Source organism: Oryzias latipes, chromosome 23, assembly GCF_002234675.1.
Source record: "Oryzias latipes chromosome 23, ASM223467v1".
NCBI lineage: Eukaryota > Metazoa > Chordata > Actinopteri > Beloniformes > Adrianichthyidae > Oryzias > Oryzias latipes.
The window spans coordinates 23,812,328-23,829,845 of NC_019881.2; the positions used below are offsets into that span (position 1 = coordinate 23,812,328).

The 17,518-nt window shown below is 47.5% G+C and overlaps 2 protein-coding genes, 1 long non-coding RNA gene and 1 other non-coding gene across 6 annotated transcripts; 2 read left to right on the forward strand and 2 right to left on the reverse strand.

Moving 5' to 3' along the window:
• Nucleotides 1-794: 794 nt before the first annotated feature.
• On the forward strand, nucleotides 795-4,264 carry LOC110013716. The gene is made up of 3 exons (XR_002288862.1): nucleotides 795-1,004; nucleotides 1,119-1,277; nucleotides 4,154-4,264. It is a non-coding gene; the product is annotated as an uncharacterized LOC110013716 (long non-coding RNA).
• Nucleotides 3,953-11,251, reverse strand: LOC101164124 (suppressor of cytokine signaling 2). 3 transcript variants are annotated; one of them, XM_023952356.1, is made up of 5 exons: nucleotides 10,917-11,251; nucleotides 10,214-10,363; nucleotides 4,606-6,478; nucleotides 4,426-4,506; nucleotides 3,953-4,301 (listed from the first exon to the last, which is right to left on the reverse strand). In XM_023952356.1, the coding sequence occupies exons 2-3, from the start codon at nucleotides 10,329-10,331 to the stop codon at nucleotides 6,003-6,005; spliced, it is 594 nt and encodes a 197-aa protein (XP_023808124.1). In that variant the 5' UTR covers nucleotides 10,332-10,363; nucleotides 10,917-11,251; the 3' UTR covers nucleotides 3,953-4,301; nucleotides 4,426-4,506; nucleotides 4,606-6,002. The 3 variants fall into 3 exon arrangements, 2 of the variants coding, with proteins under 2 accessions (XP_023808124.1, XP_004084835.1); XM_004084787.4 differs by having other exon boundaries at nucleotides 4,388-4,506; XR_911608.3 differs by lacking the exons at nucleotides 3,953-4,301; nucleotides 4,426-4,506; nucleotides 4,606-6,478 and adding an exon at nucleotides 8,866-9,152 and having other exon boundaries at nucleotides 10,917-11,242.
• A 458-nt stretch (nucleotides 11,252-11,709) lies between these two features.
• On the reverse strand, nucleotides 11,710-13,289 carry opn1sw (opsin 1, short wave sensitive). Its single transcript, NM_001104656.1, is given in 5 exon segments — nucleotides 11,710-12,013; nucleotides 12,112-12,351; nucleotides 12,462-12,627; nucleotides 12,695-12,863; nucleotides 12,938-13,289. Coding segments are annotated over 5 exon segments (1,008 nt in total). The 5' UTR covers nucleotides 13,278-13,289; the 3' UTR covers nucleotides 11,710-11,920.
• A 1,179-nt stretch (nucleotides 13,290-14,468) lies between these two features.
• mir729 (microRNA 729) lies at nucleotides 14,469-14,568 on the forward strand. The gene has a single exon (NR_107219.1). It is a non-coding gene; the product is annotated as a microRNA 729 (primary transcript).
• Nucleotides 14,569-17,518: the final 2,950 nt, after the last annotated feature.

Genomic DNA, 17,518 nt, shown 5'->3' on the forward strand with positions numbered 1-17,518 from the left:
ATGACATTAACGTTAACAACGAACAATAACGATGTAATCAATATTGCCTCGAAGATCAGTCACCATTGCCAAACATAACATATTAACATAGAAAATAAAGAATAGAGGGGAAAAAAGAAACAATGAACATAACACACAAATAAATAAAAACATAAGTAAAATAAAATAAAGGAACATAGAAAAAATCTAAGTAGTCTAATACTAGTTAAGTTAGGGGTACTCGTGAAGTTTGTATTTCTGAACAAAACTAAGCAATTTCAAGCCATTCTTCTTTTTCATATAATGAAGTGATTGAAAGCAAAAACAGAGCTCTTTATTAAATGTTATAAAAGTGGTTTGGGCTTCAAAACTTGACCTCACCAAGATGGCGGTGCTCTCCTCCCATGAGGAACCACGTGATGTCTCCTCTAGTGATATAACTCATTGGAAGGACCCTGAAGGACCCCGAGAACATCCGGCAACCCGAGAACATCCGGTACCTACACCGGAACTGAAGTTGTAGAACAGAAATGTCCGCATTCAACAATTCCAATTTAGATTTATTTATTTATTTTTATATATTTATTTTTTATTGAACAATTGCAAAACGGTCATTTGATTAAAATGACGTCATAGTGACGTCAAAAAGGAAAAGTTGAGCTCTTTATTCAAATCTACCCAAACGATCATTTGGAGATAAGTCGAGTTTTCCTCCTTGATCAGATATAAATCTTTATGTTTTTGGATAAAAACCTGCGTAGTGCTGTAAATATAATCTGTGAATATAATGTAGCGACCTGAGGGAAAGCCCCGCCTTCTGCCCCCAAGACTCATAGGAAGTGGGGAATCTTGTTGTGAAAACCATGAGTGAGAATGCTGGGAACACAAGCCCCTTCCATGCTGTTTGTGTGTGTTCGAATAGATGGACGTTGATGCTGAAAAGGAGACTTTGATTCTCTGCCTAACTCTTCCCCCCTGAGACTGTCCGGGGCGTGGGTGGATGGGGCACAGACAGCACCAGCAGGGTCGTAACAATAATCTGTTAATATTACTTTGCTTGTTTTCACATTGACCACAAAAATAACAACTAATAACAGATGATCCTGCTTTACATCCAATATGATCCATCTTGGTTCCAGGATGAACCCTGCAGAACGAAGAGGAGAGAACCGGATCCCCTGTGAGGAGAGGACCGGATCCCCTGTGAGGAGAGGACCGGATCCCCTGTGAGGAAAGGACCGGATCCCCTGTGAGGAGAGGACCGGATCCCCTGTGAGGAAAGGACCGGATCCCCTGTTGTGAGTCCCCAAACCTTTCCTTTTTTCAAAGAGTTCAACATCCAATCAGCCGTTGTTTACCGAGCACAAAGCTTGAAAATAAAAAAACGAAGAACAAGACAACAAATGTTTACCAGCCGACCTGCTCCAGGAAAGAAACTGGAGACCAGAACTTTCCAGAAGTCTAAAATATCTTCATACAGCGACTGAATGACAGAACTGGACGGAGTGACATCACCCACAGAAAACTGTGGCCAAACTTTGATGTTTGGCTCCGGCCAAAGGAAGGAGATGGAGTCGCCATTTTTTTGGAATGCGGACGCCGCCATTTGGAGCCAGACGACTTCAATAAGCAGTGATTGGTCTGAGTCAGTTTGAGAACACGTTTCCATGGCAACCACTTTCTCCAATCAGAATTGAGCATGTTTAAAGTCCACACTGAAAGTGGGCTCAGGGGCCTGTTTCAGAAAGGAGGTTCAACCAACTCTGAGGTTAAACCTGAACTCTGAGTTGGTCAATCGAGAGATTAACAACTCTGAGTTTTCTGTTTCAGAGCAGCTGATCGGAGTTAGATCAATCAACTCTGAGTGGACTGATTCAGAGTTAGGCGTGCGCACCGCGACTATAAGAAGCCATTATCAATGGAGCGCAGATATTACGAGTCACCATGGCAACCGTGAAAAAAAGAGGTCTGCATATTTTTCTCCAGCTGAACTTGACGTGCTGCTGCAGAGTTACAGTGAATATGAGCACATATTCCAGAAGAAAAGCAACACCGCTGCATCTGCAAAACAGAGACAGTTACACCCCAGTTACAAAACATAGCTGCTCAAGTTTATGCCTAAGTTTGCATTTAAATCATTGTTATAAAATATTGGCTGTAATAACTTTTTAAATAGCGTAAGGTGTGAAATAAAAAATGGTGATATTTAGGTTTACTTTTGAAGTGTTATTCCTGGTGTAATTGCATGAAATGCTGCATAGTGTACAGAACCAATCTGGGGGAAAATGCATTTGACGTCGGTAATGTTTAGAGGACTTTTTTGTTAACCTTCCCCTCTTGCAAACGTTGGTCAGTTTAATATTAATACATGCAATTGTGTTTTTAAAAGTGACCTTTTGTCTACCCTTGTATTGATCAAGTGGTTTATATGGGATTAAGAAAGTAAGCAGTGCTAGCAAATTGTGTTTCCATAAAGTAATTGGTACATTAATGTAATTCAATGTCCCTGATTTCATTTTCATGTAGATTCAATCCTGCAGGAATTAAAAGAACATGGCAGCAGCTAAAAATGAAGTATAAAAACATAATTCAATCAGGTCAAATGTGAGCATGTCATGGATGTAGGCATGTTGACAATATTTGACATATGAAACATCTACATAGCAATACATATCTAATGTTGTTTTCATTGTATATATGTGATTGACTGCAACGAAAAACGGTAACGCTCAAACAAAAACGTCTGGGGAAATGACAAAACATCGAGTCTTCTCAAAATCCTCGCACGACGTTAATGTAATTCTCTAGGAATTAATGCAGCCTCCTCGTCTATTGGGTCCTCCAGAAAAGGACAAGCCATTCTTGTCACTTAGACCGTCTCTGTGTGACGGAAATGTGGGCAATGAAGGTTAAAGTGAAAAATACCGCTTCGTCTTTAAAAAGGGGAGGGGACCGGCAGAAACCTTGAGTTTAGAGAATAAAACCTGCTCCCGACCAGGTTAGGTTCACAGCATAAGTAACCATGGACACTGACTCCGAGTATAAGTTACCTCTCTTTCAGAAACGGGTTTGACTTACTCTGCTTTCTCTGGTTTAACAAACCTCCCATTCTGAAATGGAAAACCCAGGGTTTCCCTGATTTCAGGGTTAACATACTCAGAGTTTACACTAAACCTCCTTTCTGAAACAGGCCCCTGGAGATTCTGTCAAACGTTTGGAAGGTTGGGGTCAGCAGGCTCCACCCACTTTGAGACATCTGATTGGTCAGTTTAGAACTTGAACTAAAGACAAAATATCCTGAAAAAATGGAGGATTGTCAAGATGTTAAAGGTATCAGATCCAGAACGGTTCTCCTGACCAATAGAACGACTGAGGAACAGCTGTTTATTTCTCTGTAGATGTGGGATTTTGGCTTCTTGGAGCCACTTCCTGTTTGGAACGCCAGGGGGGAGGAGTCACTCAGTCCAGTTCTTTTATAGGATCAATGGGTTTATTTAATGAATCAATTTTTCTAATGGATTCAGGATCCATCCTTGTTCAACTGCAGAGTTAGTTATTTTAATAAAAGCAATTATTGGAACCAGCAGACCGCTTTCCCATCATGCAGTTCTGCGTTCTATTGTGACAGAGTCCTGTAGCTTCACTCACTGCTCTGGTGGGAAACATCTGCTGAACATCAGTGTGACATTTTCTCCTCATGGCAGCTGAAGACATAAAGCTCTCCGTTTGCGTCCTCTGTAAATGTTGAAGCTCATTATTAGGTCGTACAGCGACCGTCTGTCACGGCGGAAGGAAGACGCTTTTCTTTCCAGAGGACTGTGGTAGTCCAAGCAGCAGGTTGTTTTAGCACTAAGTCGGGGAAACTCCTAAGTGTGTCTGCTGTGCTGCCTAGAAAAAGAAAACCAGGACTTCCTGGATTCATCAGGATGTGGAACTAAAAGAAATGCTAGTTTTTGTGCTGAGTACTTTCTGGGGGGGGGGGGGTTGTTTTTACTGTCTTTACCGAAGCACAGTTCAGAAATCCCAGCTGACAGATCTTTACTTGCAGGGTCCTCAAAGCTGGAATAGTTTCATGGTGAGACTGTACACGTTAACCTAATTTACAATTAGCACTTAGCAATGTGGGCGGAGTCTTGAGTTTCTTCTGGCAAATGTTTCCTGTTTTGACTGACAGATCTGCGTTTGAAGGACTTTTGCGTCCTTCGAATCAGAAGTGAATCCAGGACGACCACAGAGACCCGCTGAGCTTTGGAGCAGCTGGAAGTGTTTCTGATCAAACAGGAAGTGACCACGGAGACACAGGAAGGCGAGTCGGAGCAGCTCTTCAGACAGATGCCAGAGGAAATGAATGAACAGCACAACCATGGCTTTGTCATTCATCAATATTATTGATCCTCAGGTGACTCACTGAGGCTACAGCAGCAAATCCATCAGTCGTCCTCCCACCTGTCTGAGGTCACCTCGATGCTCCAGACGGAACTGAGGCGGCCTTCATCTGGACCAGCTGACGAAGAGCCAATCGGACATCTGTGATGTCACAGCAGCAACATGTAAACAACAGCAAAAGAAGAAAACATGACATAAACACAGAACAACAACAGCCGCTGTGTGTTTGATGTGCGCCACCTCCTGATTGGCTTTGAGCCTCAAAACGAAATCCTGCAGGAACAACATGTACAGAAGCCCAGAAGGGTCAAACCCCTTCCCCTGTTCTGATGCCTGTCAACAACCTGGAGTACGTCTGTTTGTTTTAGACATCGATGAGCCACAAACACACGTGGTCATGGTCAGCTGTGGACCAATCAGAAGGCTCCACTCCAGTGTTGGGGGGGGGGGGGGGGGGGGTGCAGGGTCTTTCAGTGGAGTCATGAAGTTCAGTCCACCCGGAGGTTCAGACGGGAGCTGTCGGCGGTCTGAGCGATTCTACAACTGTTCCCTCAGCAAAACCCAGAGGCGGACCTCTGCAGGCCAGCCCCAGCACCTCCTCCAAAGTCCAGGAGGCGCGGGTGCCTCCAGGAGGACGATGGAGCTGCTGCAGTGTTCCTCCGAACTAGAGGACTCCTCTTTGCTCCCGCTGAAGGTCTGAAGCTGAAGAAACTCAACCATCAACGGAATCCAACCTTTTAATCGTGGATGAAACGGTCTGAACGTTTGGGATCTCTGATGAAACCACAAAAACACAAATGTCCCACAACATCCATCATCTAGAAAACAGTGACTTTGGTTTATGAAGGAGTGAGCACCCCCCCCCACCCGACTCAAGATGAGCAGTACAAAAAGGGCGAAAGGTTAAAGGTCACAGGCGTCCTGCAGGTTCGGAAGCTTGGCCCCGCTGTAGCTTAAATAGCTTCTGCTGTGCAGTTCCAGCAGATGATGAAGTGTTAGCATTAGCAGTTAGCATGGACTAGCGATTAGCATGAGGGACACAGCTCAGACTGAGGATGAATGAGTGACAGAAGGAACGCAGACGCATGACCTGTGGATTTGCCGTGTCAAACCTGTGGTGGTGAAGGCGGAACCGACCGTGAACCTGGGTTTGGGATCCACCTGAGGGCGGAGGATGAGACCTCCCCTCTCATTATCACAGCTTAGATCTGGGAGAAACCTGCGTTCCACAAATTCACAGAGACAGCAAGAACTCCAAAGTCCTAGCGGTGAGCCTGGAGGATAAATAAAAGGGCTCCCCCCTCACGTGCTGCCTTCAGGGACAGCAGGACTTCTCCTTCCACAACATTTTGTTGGTAAAATAAAAGCTTTTTAATCTAAGCTGTGTATCATCACAGGGTTCTGACTGACAGTCATAGGCTCCTCCCATGGTTCTGCTGCTGGAGGAGCGGGTCATTTGGAAGTAAAAACCTTTGTTTTACACAGAATCATGTCTGTTTCTTCTGTTTTGCAGTTCAGCAGCACATAAACCTGGTTCTGATTCTACAGAACCCATTTAACTGAAGGCCTTTCCACACTTGGATGAAGCCATAGCTGCGGTGAGGCGAAGGCGGTTCAGAGCCACGGCGGATGGTCTCCTACACGTTGTAGGTGTAGTTGGTCAGGAAGTCCTTCAACCTGTTGGGAATGGGCAGGTGGTGCGTCTGCTGCGTCCTTCTGTTGATTGCGATGCGGCACAAATGCTGCAGCGATGGCATGGCGGTGTACATGGGTTTGGTGAGCAGCAGCTGCACCGTGCCGTTGGGCCCCGTGGCCACAGCCTGAGGGTTTGATGCCGCCTTGTCGGTGCTCCTCGACAGCTGAACGTAGTAGTCCACCAGGTGGACCACGCTGTCAAACTGCCGCAGCTTTGGCTTGACCAGGACCACCGAGTCCAGCTTGAACTTTCCGTGTTTGTACTCGATCCGTAAGTTGGTGGGACCTGCTGACGTCATGGCAGAAATGGTAAAGAGGTAGTCCCTCTGGGAGCTGTCCCGCAGCAGAAAAGTGCCCTCTGGGGAGTCCTGCAGGATGGCTTTGGCCTCGTTGGCAGTCAAGTTGCCCCAGTACCAACCTAAAGGGACAGGAACGGTGCAGGACATGAGCAACATGCTAAAATGAGGGGCTTAGCAGGGGCTAATGCTAATACAAAAACAACAGCCAATGCTAAAGTAGCAGCTAATGCTATATTGAGGGTGAACAATGAACCCTTTAGCTCGAGTGTTGGCATTCTTTTGGCTGCTTTTCTCTGCAACACAATCAGCTGGAATGATTGCGTAACCGAGTGTGTGTTATTTTGACGTCACTGGCGACGGCTCAGGTGTTAAAGAGTTCAACACAAGTAATGCTTACGCAATAGATGAAGCTAATTCTACGCTAGCAGTTAGCATTCGGGGTGGTTTGGGATTGGGATGTCTTTCATAAAAGTTATCGTCTTTAGCTTGATGTGTGAACTGGTGAATATTGATAATGATGCAGTCTAAGTAGAAAGAAGTGGTTGGATCACGGTCAACCGAGATACGGACTGACTGATGGTCATAGGGGCCGTACCAGCAGCCACGCCTCTGTCCGTCTGCCCCAGGGCAGCTGTGGTACATCAGTAGTTACCATCACCAAGAATGAATGAATGATGGACACATTGGAAGAACTTTGAGTGTCTATTACTATCTCTAGTGTCTGCAGCATCTGCATCGTCTGCAGCATCTGGTGTCTGCAGCATCTGCATCGTCTGCAGCATCTGCATCGTCTGCAGCATCTGGTGTCTGCAGCATCTGCATCATCTGGCTTTCAGCCTTTTTGCCCTCTTGTCTCTCTTGTCTTAAAGTCTCAGTTCTTTCCTGTTCAAATCCTGTAGTTCTGTGCTGGAAAAGGTTGTGGATGAACTCTGGAATTGTAAAGGAATTCTTGTGTGACTAAGTTGGACTGCTTTGTGAGAAAATAGAGCTTTACGTCTCAGAAGGCGATGTTTTCTTTGGTGCAGAAACCTCAGATAGAGAATCCACCTGTGGGACTTTGTATATAGGGCATACATGCAGATTGGTAGCAATCTGGGTTTCACTTGGTACCGAACCACAAAGAAAAAAAACATAACTGACATTGTTCTGTGTTACTGATGATGTTTTATTTTGTAATTCTAGCAGGTAAATTCGTCTCTGACTCTATTGACGTACGTCAAGTTGTCTAAAGAACGTTTACAAACTTCTGCTGCTCCAACTGATCTGAAAATATCGTCTGACATTAAACTAGTCTGTGGTCTGGAAAAGCTTGGGGATGACTGTATTCATGTGATTCTCTTCTCACCCTCCGTGGGTGGTTTCTCCTCCAAGCTGGGGTCCTCTACCAGAGGCCTGGGAGCTTGAGGGTCCTGCAGTATCTTAGCTGTTCCTGTTCTTTTCTGGACTGAGAGGTCTGAGGTCTTTCCAGGTATCTGTTGTAGCCACTCCTCCAGCTTGGGGGTTACTGCCCCGAGTGCTCCAATTACCACAGGCACCACTGTCACCTTCACTTTCCAGGCTTTCTCCAGTTTTTCTCTGAGTCCCTGGTATTTCTCCAGTTTCTCATGTTCCTTCTTCCTGATGTTCCCATCGCTTGGCACTGCCGCATCCACCACAACGGCTTTCCTCTGTTCTTTATCCACCACTACAATGTCTGGTTGGTTCTCCATTACCATCCTATCAGTCTGGATCTGGAAGTCCCACAGGATCTTTGTCCTCTCATTCTCTACCACCTTCAGGGGTGTTTCCCATTTTGACCTTGGGGTTTCCAGTTCATATTCTGCACACATGTTCCTGTATATTATTCCAGCCATTTGATTGTGGCGCTCCATGTAAGCTTTCCCTGCCAGCATCTTACACCCTGCAGTTATGCTGGATTGTTTCAGGCGCCTCTTTGCTCAGCCTACACCTTGGGTCTTGTCTGGTGTGGTAGATCTACTCCTTGGGTCTTGTCTGGTGTGGTAGATCTACTCCTTGGGTCTTGTCTGGTGTGGTAGATCTACACCTTGGGTCTTGTCTGGTGTGGTAGATCTACTCCTTGGGTCTTGTCTGGTGTGGTAGATCTACACCTTGGGTCTTGTCTGGTGTGGTAGATCTACACCTTGGGTCTTGTCTGGTGTGGTAGATCTACACCTTGGGTCTTGTCTGGTGTGGTAGATCTACATCGTGGGTCTTGTCTGGTGTGGTAGATCTACACCTTGGGTCTTGTCTGGTGTGGTAGATCTACACCTTGGGTCTTGTCTGGTGTGGTAGATCTACACCTTGGGTCTTGTCTGGTGTGGTAGATCTACACCTTGGGTCTTGTCTGGTGTGGTAGATCTACACCTTGGGTCTTGTCTGGTGTGGTAGATCTACACCTTGGGTCTTGTCTGGTGTGGTAGATCTACACCTTGGGTCTTGTCTGGTGTGGTAGATCTACATCGTGGGTCTTGTCTGGTGTGGTAGATCTACACCTTGGGTCTTGTCTGGTGTGGTAGATCTACACCTTGGGTCTTGTCTGGTGTGGTAGATCTACACCTTGGGTCTTGTCTGGTGTGGTAGATCTACACCTTGGGTCTTGTCTGGTGTGGTAGATCTACACCTTGGGTCTTGTCTGGTGTGGTAGATCTACACCTTGGGTCTTGTCTGGTGTGGTAGATCTACACCTTGGGTCTTGTCTGGTGTGGTAGATCTGAGTCTCTATAGCTCTGGTGTTCAGGGCTTGTTCCTGTCTTCAGGTCTCAGTCTGCAATGTTCTGAGTAGGACCACCCAAACTAGAAGCACACACAGGAAGAAGTATGTTATATTCTAGATCCCAGTCATCAGGCAGCAGGTGAGTGGGAGACTGGAGATCACGGCAGGAAACGCTCACAGATCAGGACCCGGTCTCAGAAAGAACTCTGAAGAAAAGCTGCTTCAGAATCTGCTGGATTTACGGTTGAAGAGTTCCGGTTCTTCAAACAACGTCAACGCCGGAGCATCGGTTCTTTAATCGGTTTAATTTCTGTTTCGCCGAATGAAAGATTGGTTCCTGTTTATATTTCAGTTTTCTCTATAGGTGATGATGATGAAGATGTCAAGAGTCCACACAGGTTCAGGCTTTCCTTTAAATAAAGATTAAAGATTCAACCCAGAAATCTCTTTCTAATCATTCGTTAACAAGCCATTAACGCGTTGGCGTCAGGTATTTGGTTTCCATCTGTAAACATGGACTGTTCTGAGGTTCTGATACCAGAACATGTTGTGGTTCTATTGAAAAAAGATCTGTTCAATTCTGACTGTAGTCTGGAGACTGAAGCTAAATTATTTCATTTTTCCTTTTTTGAACAAAATATTTTCAGATTAAAATATTCAAATCAAACAAAAAGAAATAAAAAGACAGAGAGGAAAACCAGCCGGAAACGGTTTTACCTCCGGCCCGTCTCCGCCGTCAGACGGTAAACGCAGCTTTTGGCTCCGAGTCCAGAATGGAGGCCCAGAACCAGAACCTGGAGGTCTTCCTGCTCGTCTTCCAAGAACAGAATGAAGAAGCAGAACCTTCAGTTTGTTTTCTTCAATGCAGCCTCCAGATCTCCTCCAGATCTCCTCTAGATCTCCATCAGATCTCCACAACAGCTGACCGGACTGTCCACTGGTGGGAGTTTCTCTAAAAAGCGGTTTTACTGGAACCAGTCTTTCCTCCCAAGTGAACCTCAGAGGTGTACAGACTAAAGGGGCGTGGTCAGACAGGTGGAGGTGACTGTAACCCCGCCTTCCCTCCATGTTTTTGTTTTTCACGTCACAAAGGTTTTTCCTGCTCTACTGAAACCGTTTTCTGCTGAGTCTAGAACCTCACCGGTGCTCCGCAGCTCCTTCATGGCGGAGGCGATGCGGTTCTGGTCGGTGTCCGCCGCCGCGGCGCCGTCGGCCTCCTGCGGCCCCCCCTCTATGGTCTGGGAGGACTGGCAGGTCATGGGACGGGTCCGGGTCCGGTCTGGATTCAGACCTGAAGAAGATCCACTTCATTACTTCAGTAACCCGCCGCTGACGGCGCGCGCGCCTCCCACTGTCCTCCTCCTCCTCATCTTCATCATAGTAACGATTCGATACTTTAGAAATATTCGTTTTTAATTCTTAAACTTTTTTCGTTTAATAAAAATTTATAAGAAACTAAAATGACGGAGAGAAACGAAGAAAAGGGCAGAGAATCTTCTGATCTTTTGCGTTTGTTTGGTTTTTACTGTCATCTGACCGGAACTCAGGAGGAATCCCGTTTTTCTGTCTTTGTCTTTCATGGAAACAAACAAAAGTTCGGACTCCAGCAGAAACGGTTCCGTCTGCGGTTCTGACGGAACATTCGGCACGAGGCGCGTGCGCGTCAGCTCTAACAGCCAGTGGTTCTGATGAGAAAGTCAGCAAAATAAACGGGCTCTCTGTTGCGTGCGCGCGATGTGGGCGCGCGCAGCCCGAAGACGCAGAATTCCCGGGTCCGGGTTTACTGCAGGTCCGCATCCGCGCGCGTGCGAGAACCCCCTGAGCTACCTGCAGGCTGGACTCACCAGAGGCGCGTGGAGCGGCATGCTGACGGACCGACCCAGCTTTATGCTGAACGGGACCGAACCATGCCGCATCCGAGCCGAATCGAATGCACACCCGCGCGGAGGCTCGCGCCCCCCTCCAGCCCCCTTTCCCCGAGCGGCACAGGCGGGGCGCGCGCCGTGGGTCCGCGCCGTGCTCTTAGCCAAGCAAACACCGATCTGAGTCACGGCGAGCACGAGTGGCACCGACGCGTCCGAACCAAGCACAGTGTCAGAACCGAACGGCGCGCCACCGCGGCCTGATAACCGAGATCAACACAAACACGGCGGCGCGTTTCCAGGAACTTTCCAGGAACATGGTCACGTGGTACGCACCAACCCAGATTTAAGGTGGACCGCTGGCTGCTGTGGCGGTACCGAAGTTCTGTCCCCGCGTGCGTGCGTGTGAAAGTGACGGTGCACATGTGTGTGTGGTCTAGTCTGGTCTGGTCTAGCCATCAGCTGTTGTATTTCAGAACTGATTCTGTGTTCCGGACGTTTAGTGAGGCCCGCTGAGACGCCTGTTGTGATGTTGGACCACAGACATGAAACTGATTCCACCAGCAGGTGGAGCTGGCCTCAGACACGGTCCTGCCCCCCCATGGGTTCACTGATGCTTCTTCTACCATCAACGGGTCCATAATGGTTCTGGTGGTTTCATTTTCCTCCACCACACCTGAAATGTTCTGACAAACCTCCCCGTGACCCAGCACAGGCCCGGCAGGTTCTGATGAGGATCCACTGGTTCTCCAATAACAAAGGGCGAGAGACAAACAAGAGTCCATTTTTTATTTGCTTTTTGCTGCCTTTTCTCTAAACAAATCCTTCTACAGAGAAGCGAACAGTCAGGTCTGGTATAAACCGTATTTACATGGCGGTCGGACGTCTTTTGCGAGTTTACAGCGAATCTTCTGGTCTTAGACCTTTGAGAGTTCTTATGGGAAGTCACATGTCCATCAGAGGTTTGTTGCTTTTTGTCCCAAACCTTAAGAGGCCGTGGACACCTCCGTCTTGGAGGACACCTCAGACGCTTCCTCCATCTTCTTTCCGAAAACCATCTCCATGATGCAGCCGTTAAACTGAAGGCAGAAAGACAGAGACCGGTTGAAGCTCTGAACACGTTCATGTCTAGACGTTCTGCGTGTCGTAGGGACAGGGAAGGGGGGCGGCGTTTCACCTGTTTGTTCATGAAGGCGTAGATGAGCGGGTTGTACACGCAGGAGCTCTTGGAGAAGAAAGCTGGGATGGTGACGAGCCGGTAGTCTTTGTTCTCATCCTGGGAGTATGCGTAGTACTGGGCGGTCAGAGCGTACGGACCGTAGCAGGTGACGAAGGACGCCACCATGACGATGATCATCCTGGACACTTCCTTCTCAGCCTTCTGCGTGGACGCTGACTCGGCCTGCTGTGCTGCGACCTGTGGGTAAGACCTGGAGGGTTAAACGCTCACCCAACCAAAAAACCCAGAACCCAACCGGGAAGTCCCGCCAGCCTCCAGGGGTCAAAGGTTTCTCCGGGATCACTCACCGCTCTGAGCGCGCCCAGGAGCTGGGAATAGGAGAAAATGATGATGGTGATGGGGCAGATGAAGCAGGTCACCAGGAGGAACTTGGAATAGCTGGCGCAACTGAACTCCTCGCAGTTCGTGTACCAATCCGGTCCACAGGAGCAGCCCAGACCTTCAGGGATGTACCTGTAACCAAGGACGACCCCTCGCATCACGTCACTCTACGGTTTCCTCACTCAGGCGTGTCACTTACCGACTCCAGCCAAAGAAAGGTGGGCAGGCGCAGCCCACCCCCATGAACCAGGTGAAGATGACAGCAGCCAGGGCGTGGTTGCTGCCAAACTTGAAGGCTCCAAATGGTTTACAGATAACCAGGTATCTCTCAAAGGAGAGGACGGCCAGAGACCAGGACGTCACCAGGCCTGCAGAGAAAGCACCGTGGAGTTTACCTGCCGCCTCAGAGCTCACCTGGGAACGTCCCGTTAGCCAGCTGTACCTGCCACAGCGCCCACTGCTGCTTCCAGGGCGCACAGCGTTTGACCAAAGAAGTAGTAGCCCCTCACGCTGGCCAGGAACACCTGGCTGACAGAGAAGGTGACGAAGATGAAACCAGCAAAGGTGATGTTGACAAGAATGTAGTTGAGCGGGACTCGAAGCTTCTTGTATTTGGCCGTCGCCAGAAGAACGACAAAGTTCAGAGGCGTCCCCACAAAGAACACGAAGCCCATGAAGGCCGCCTGCAGGTAGAAGGCCCACGTCGGGGCCAGGTAGTACTGGGGCCCGTCGTAGGGGCCCACTTTGGAGATGTTCTCATACAGGTAGAAGTATTTTCCCATCGTGAAGCTGAGCTCTGAACCGCAGCAAAAGCCGGCGGCCCCCTTATATACGCTCATAAACCACTTACACCGAAGACGAGCTTACGGCTTTGTCTAAACTTCACAGATTAGGAACATTTCCCTCCTGACACCTTAATCCTCTTACGGACTGAACCAGGACCTTCTCATAACTTTGAGGTCCGCTTTTCATGACGGCCAGCAGCTCCTGGTTTTGGTCCACGCAGGTCCAGGTCCACCAAAGTCAGAGAATGTTCAGTTCTGAATGAAGGGAGAGCGAGTTATCCCTGCTGACCAGAACTGGGTCCAGGTGAGCTGCGCTCACAAAGGCTGGGAATTGGGAATTGAATCTGGGAGTTGAACCAGAACCGGTCCATCACGTGCAGCCCGCCTAGCTCTGCATTAAGGCTCCAAACGGCGTGGGAGCTCCAGCAGCACAAACCTGGGTCATTGTGTTTGTGGACTCAGCTCCGGTTCCTTTTGGACTCTAACCGGGCTTTAATTGGATTTGGAATTAAATGTGGAAAACAGTTCAGACAAAAGTCCAAACAAAGACAAACCCTGCAGCGCCGTGTTTGCTGACATGATGACATGATCAGGCTTCATGTGAGCCGTCACATGGAGGCCCGGTCCATCTGCGAGAGCAGAACCGCGGATGGACCGGGCCTTCGGTCTATCTGCGGTTCTGCCCTCGCTGGAACTGATCTGGTACTGCTGGGATCTGAATCTGTCTTTTGGGCTTAGATAAAAACTTTCAAGTGCCAGAGATACTTTCCCATCATGCACTCAGCTCATCCTGTAACTGCAGCGGCAGACCAGAACCCAAACTGGGTCGAGCCCCGATGACCCGGCTGAAGAAGCTCAGAGATGAAAAGCAGGTGGCTGACAGATAAAAAACCCCTAAGAACCTTTACTTTTCCGTGACTTCAAGTTTAATCCGGATGTTTCAGATTTACCTAAGAAGTCATCCTCCTCAATCCTGCAAATCCAGAAAACCCAATCAGATTAGGAGGTAATGACTCCACCGCCGCCGCCGCAGCGCTCTGCTCCCAACAGACAACCGGGTCAACCTGGAGAAGACGGATCAAGACGAAGCCCCAAACCCTTTTTAAAACTCAACACTCACTTCTGCAGTCAGGAGGAGTCTGGGCTGCAGTCCGGGACAGCTCCAGTGACCCGCCAGGACCAGAACCAGAGGATCCGTACCCTCCAGAGCAGGGGCTGTATCATAACCAGGCTGTGAGCTGAACGAGCATGGGTATGATACGACCTCAGTTTGGAGGAGCTCCTCCTCGCAAGGACCGCTCAGCCGCCTCAGATCCGGATCTTCAGAACCTTCAGAACCAGATGTGTTTGAGTAAGGCTGTTTGTGATGTTGATTGTGTCTGCGGGGTTGCTTCTGTAAGATGTTCTCCATCTGCCCCCCCCTTGGGTCCAACAGCACCACCGTGTTCTGTGTGACCTGTACAGGGTTCTGAGGTAGGCCCAGTCCGTTTCTGGTTCTGGGCATCTGATCCTGAGGTTTTGGCTCTAGAACAGTCTCAGAATGACATTATGACTCTGCGCTGATCCGGTTTTGTTCCGGGTCGGAGCATCTTGATGTGACATTTGAAGGTTGTGCATGTGCCTCCGTGCACAACCATGAACGGGTTACATGTTGAATAAACCGGTGTTAACACGCGTGTGAGCAGCAGTCCTTCCATCTGACGTCACGGTTCTGTCCTCTGAGTCCAGTTTGAGAACGTTTGGATCGCTCTCCTGGAAGCTGCTGCTTCTCTGGAGGTTCTCCAAGATCCTCATCGGTTCTGTCCACGGAACTCTAGCACAGCCGTCGCCTTCTGATCGTCTTCAAGTGTGAAGGACGACCCTCCGGGTTGGACAGGGAAAGACGTCAAAGGTCATCGATGCTGCTCTGAGGGTCAACCGCTCTGGAGTCCTCTGACGGAAAATCCAGAATTCTTTTTTTTTTTTTTTTTTTTAACTTGTCCTGTCCAACAGCTGGGCAGACAGATGAGAGCTGAGGGCCTCTTGTGTTGGACATATTTTACTTTAACAAGAGGGGTTATTAATCTTCAGATAAACCAAAGGTATGTCTGAATAAACCCCTTTTGGAATTGAGGCCAAACTTTATTAATTTCAATCATGTTTGAAAATCTTTGGTGTTGGACCGGACGGAAAAGGAAAGAAGGGAAGAAGAGAGAGGGACGTTAGAGAGAGGGGGGGTAGGGGGTGATAATAGGAGGGGGGGGGGTAAGACCATGAAGCAGCATAAAGCAACAAGTTTACTGGTTGTTAATCATTATGATAAGGTTCAAATGCAGTACAAAAAGGGCGGGGCCTGTTCACACACACACTCAAATGTTATAAACACACCTGCTAGCTGCAAAAATGTCCACATGTCAACATGCACACAAAACAGATAGTGTTCACGAACGCATACCTATGCCTTAAAACCAACTAGTGTGAAATCTTTCATTTATTCCATCATGCGAACTATTAGTGCAAAGGTGAGCTAACACCTGTGCTCAGGTGAGTGTTTATGTATCCAGAAAATCCAGAATTCTGTTTGGAAGCTGGACGAGGACGGCAGACGGAGAAAGAAGAAAATCAAGAAGAACTCAGCAAAACCTGTTCGGTTCTGCCGAGACAAATGGATCTGATGAAGCTGAAGTCGCCCTGAAAGGAGTCAGACATCTTCATCCTCTCCTGTAGGCCTGGTGGAGTCATCTTCATCTCCTCGAGGAGTCGGTCCCCGTTGTTTGTTTCCAAACATTTATGTTTTTAATCATTGGTATCACAGATCTGGTTTGTTTTTGGGTCATTCCAGAGTGAACCGGTCTGATCCAGAACCGCTTTTAAAGCTTTCATGCTGTGACACCAAAATACTCAGTAGTTCTATTGTGGCTCCTAAATGCAGCTAATTCTGGAACCAAGCTGCTGGGTTCTGCTGCTCTCAGAACCAGGCGGGTTCCTGAAGGTCCAGAACTTTTCCTAAACATCTAAATCTGAGAACGTTGTTCCTTTCTGCTGCCTTTGTTTGAAGACTCGACGGCCGCTGATTGAAACAGAGTTTCAGGTCTTTGGTTCTGGAGGATCGAGGCTGATTCATTCCAGTCAGTCAATCAATCAGTGATCAATAATTCAACTGTTGAACTTCTGCTCTCTCTTATTGTGAAGCCCTCAGCTGTTCAGTTCTCTGTGAATAAAGTGTCATTCATTCATTCATGATCCTTTGAATAAGAGACTATGACTGTGGTTAGAAATAAAACATGGGTGTCAAAAGCATCACCAGTATTTAGTCTGTCTTTGTCCCTGTGAGACTCAGAGGCTGCAGCTCCCCATGAACGTCAGGAATCAAGCTGCTCTGCTGTGTCTGAGCGTCCGCCTCTCATCCAGTGAGAAGGAAAAAGTCCAGCTCTGGTGTCTGCAGCTGCGCAGACATCTGCATCCCGGTTTACTGTGAGGATGGATGTACTTCCTCTGTGGAGGGTTACAAACGTTTCTGGCAGGAAAACTCCTCACTGCACACTTTGTCACTTTTCTCAGACACACATGAACATTTTCACACTTTTGTTTAAATTCTCAACCTTCATAGAAATGAAAACAAAGATCTGATGGCGTTCAAAGATTTCTGGAGATGTCTCCCACCACATCTTTGCTGATGACATCCTGCTATCTTTTAAGGCCTCTGAGACGAAAGCTGGACTCTGATCAACTGTCTGATGCACATTAAATGATTGATGGATTGATTGATTTTCAGCATTGTAGTCAAACCAATAAAATGTATCAAACTGGTTACAGAAATGATGAAATGCATAGTTTAAAAAAGCAGAAACAAAAACACTTACATCACATTTGCTTAATTAATATAGTGTCAACGATTTAGCTCAAGAAATTAAGAAAACTAACTTAAGTATTGATATTAATATTTGGAACTTGAGCATATTACTTTATGCTGATGATATTGTTTTGATGGCTGATGAGGAAATAAAATTACAAGGAATGTTAAATACAATGAAAGACTGGTGTAACAAATGGAGACTCACTATTAATGGGGATAAAACACAAATGGTTCATTTTAGAAAGCGTTTTGGACCTTAAAGTAATTTTCTGTTTTATTTTGGTAAAACTACTCTTATGTTTACTGATAAATATCTTGTTTTCAGTTTTGACACGCTTAGTAAATTGCACGATGCCATGGTGGATCTGTGTCATTTATGCTGCAGGAGTCTGGGGTTATGAAG